The sequence below is a fragment of the Arachis ipaensis genome, chromosome B01, assembly GCF_000816755.2.
Source record: "Arachis ipaensis cultivar K30076 chromosome B01, Araip1.1, whole genome shotgun sequence".
NCBI lineage: Eukaryota > Viridiplantae > Streptophyta > Magnoliopsida > Fabales > Fabaceae > Arachis > Arachis ipaensis.
In genome coordinates, this window is record NC_029785.2 from 18,304,810 (window position 1) to 18,306,715 (window position 1,906).

General features: G+C 35.7%; 1 protein-coding gene across 6 annotated transcripts in view; it reads right to left on the minus strand.

The window, feature by feature from the left end:
* LOC107626823 (nicotinate phosphoribosyltransferase 2) overlaps positions 1-935 on the minus strand; it is a 13,520-nt gene extending 12,585 nt beyond the window's left edge. The window contains exons 1-2 of one of the 6 annotated variants that reach the window (XM_021118536.1): positions 535-932; positions 18-212 (exon numbers count right to left, since the gene is read on the minus strand). In XM_021118536.1, the coding sequence (XP_020974195.1) occupies positions 18-154 (137 nt within the window). In that variant the 5' untranslated portion in view covers positions 155-212; positions 535-932. Of the gene's footprint in view, positions 1-17 lie in introns of all 6 variants that reach the window. The other 5 variants (XM_021118532.1, XM_016329722.2, XM_021118539.1 and 2 more) reach the window with 5 other exon arrangements.

A 1,906-nucleotide genomic window follows, 5' to 3' on the forward strand; every position in this document is an offset into this window, starting at 1 on the left:
AAGGTAAGAACACATACACAGCTCGTTCTTGATGCTTGCCAGCTTTCCAGTAAGCGTAAGCCATGGTGAATTGATAGAGATCCGTGAGCAGAGGAGTGACCATGGGATTCGTTGGTCCATCTATGGCTCCAACACCGTTCTCCGTCACCTCCATTCTTCTTTGGAATTCGTGTCTCTCTATCCTTGTTCTGCTTCCACGTTTGTTCAGTTGTCTGTGATGTTTTATTTTATTTTACTATTTTCTCTCTCTATTGGGCCAAACGCCCGGCGCTAGCTCTACTTATATAAAGTGAAATTACGAAGCGAGCGTGTGCGTGACGCAGAAATTAGAAGTAGAAACAAAGAAGAAAGAATTGAAGACTTAGAACTAAGACCGGTTTGAACTTTGAACGAGAACAAGAAAGAGCGTGAAGGAAAGACAAAAATCAAAGATTGTGAAATATAAGAGGAAAATAGTTAAGTGTTGTTTGGGTTATTTCGACTTAATTTCTAGACTAAAACTAAATAGTGGCGTGCGGATAGACACTTACCAACCTTAAACTTTAAACCCAATAAAACCTCCACGTCATCGTGCCAAACTAAGACCGGGTCTAACAACAGCGTTCAGCAGATCGGCAGCAGAAGGGTGGAGCGGCCGGAAGCATAGTGGAGCAAGGAAAGCAATTAGGCAATGTATGAGAGGCAGAGATTAATGGCGGCAGTGGTGAGTCTGGGAGGCTCAAAAAGTAAATGAAAAAATCGGTGATGGAAGGTTCGTATGACTCGAACGGTGGCGAGAGGCTCATCGACGGCGCCGCCGGAGAACTGGCCGGCGCAGATGAACGAAGGCTAAAGGAGAGAATGGAGAGAGGCAAGGTGCAGCCATGTGGGTGGAGTGGATATGCCAAAGAGAATGCTGTGTGAAAGTGTGGAATCGGATAGAGATTAATTTGATTTAACCGAGTGACTGAGCTGAACAATAGCCTTAATCCGGTTGAATACTTAAACCGGACAAGTTTATTTGCATTTGAATTTGTAGCGTTTCGAAATTTAACCTGATTGATTTTAGCCTAAATATGTTGGGTGTTTGGGCCGGATTCCAGGATCTAAGTCCTGCATACCACCAACAGTCCGGTTCAGTCTTTTGGGACCAATGTTAATGTCTCGTGACATAGTTAATACTCGTGGACTTAAGTTTGGGTTGTTGGGCGAATGGAATAAGAAGGAAAAAAAATAAAATTTTATAGTTAATAAATTTATTTAATGATTTTATATTTTTATTAGTGAGAAATAGATATTATAAGTTTTATAGTCCTAGCCATATACAATAGATACGTGTATCAACCCGTGTAATGTTGTAGTTAATGCGTTAAATATTCCGCTTGAAAAAAAATTTAACGTCTAAATCAATAAGAATATAAACAATATGTTCATGTGAGAATTAAGTTGAAAAATAATTAAAATATTGGAGTATTTTAAGAAATGATACTATGATCATTACTTCAGAAGATTTTATCTGAAATTAGTAAATAATTTCTTCCTTTATTATATGAAAAGTTATCTCACGTCAAAATCAAGAAGTCTCACCCAAATTAAATCGATTTGCACCTATAAATATCTCTTAGTGCGATTTGATTCAATTATTTGAGGAAAAACTATCTGATCTAATTTTATTTTATATTAATTCTACGGTTCGATTTGGTTTGATTTTTTTATTGAAGTTTGGATCATTTTTTTATTTTTCAATTAATTTAAAATAATATCCTATTCTAAACTTCTATTCATCTGGTGTACTAAAATTAAATAGTAGAACAAGAAAAATCCTAAATCAAAAATAAGAAATCCAAAACAAATAATTATAAAAAAAACTATAATAAAAAACTCAAAATAGAACATACAATCAAAATCAAGATAAAATATTCAGATT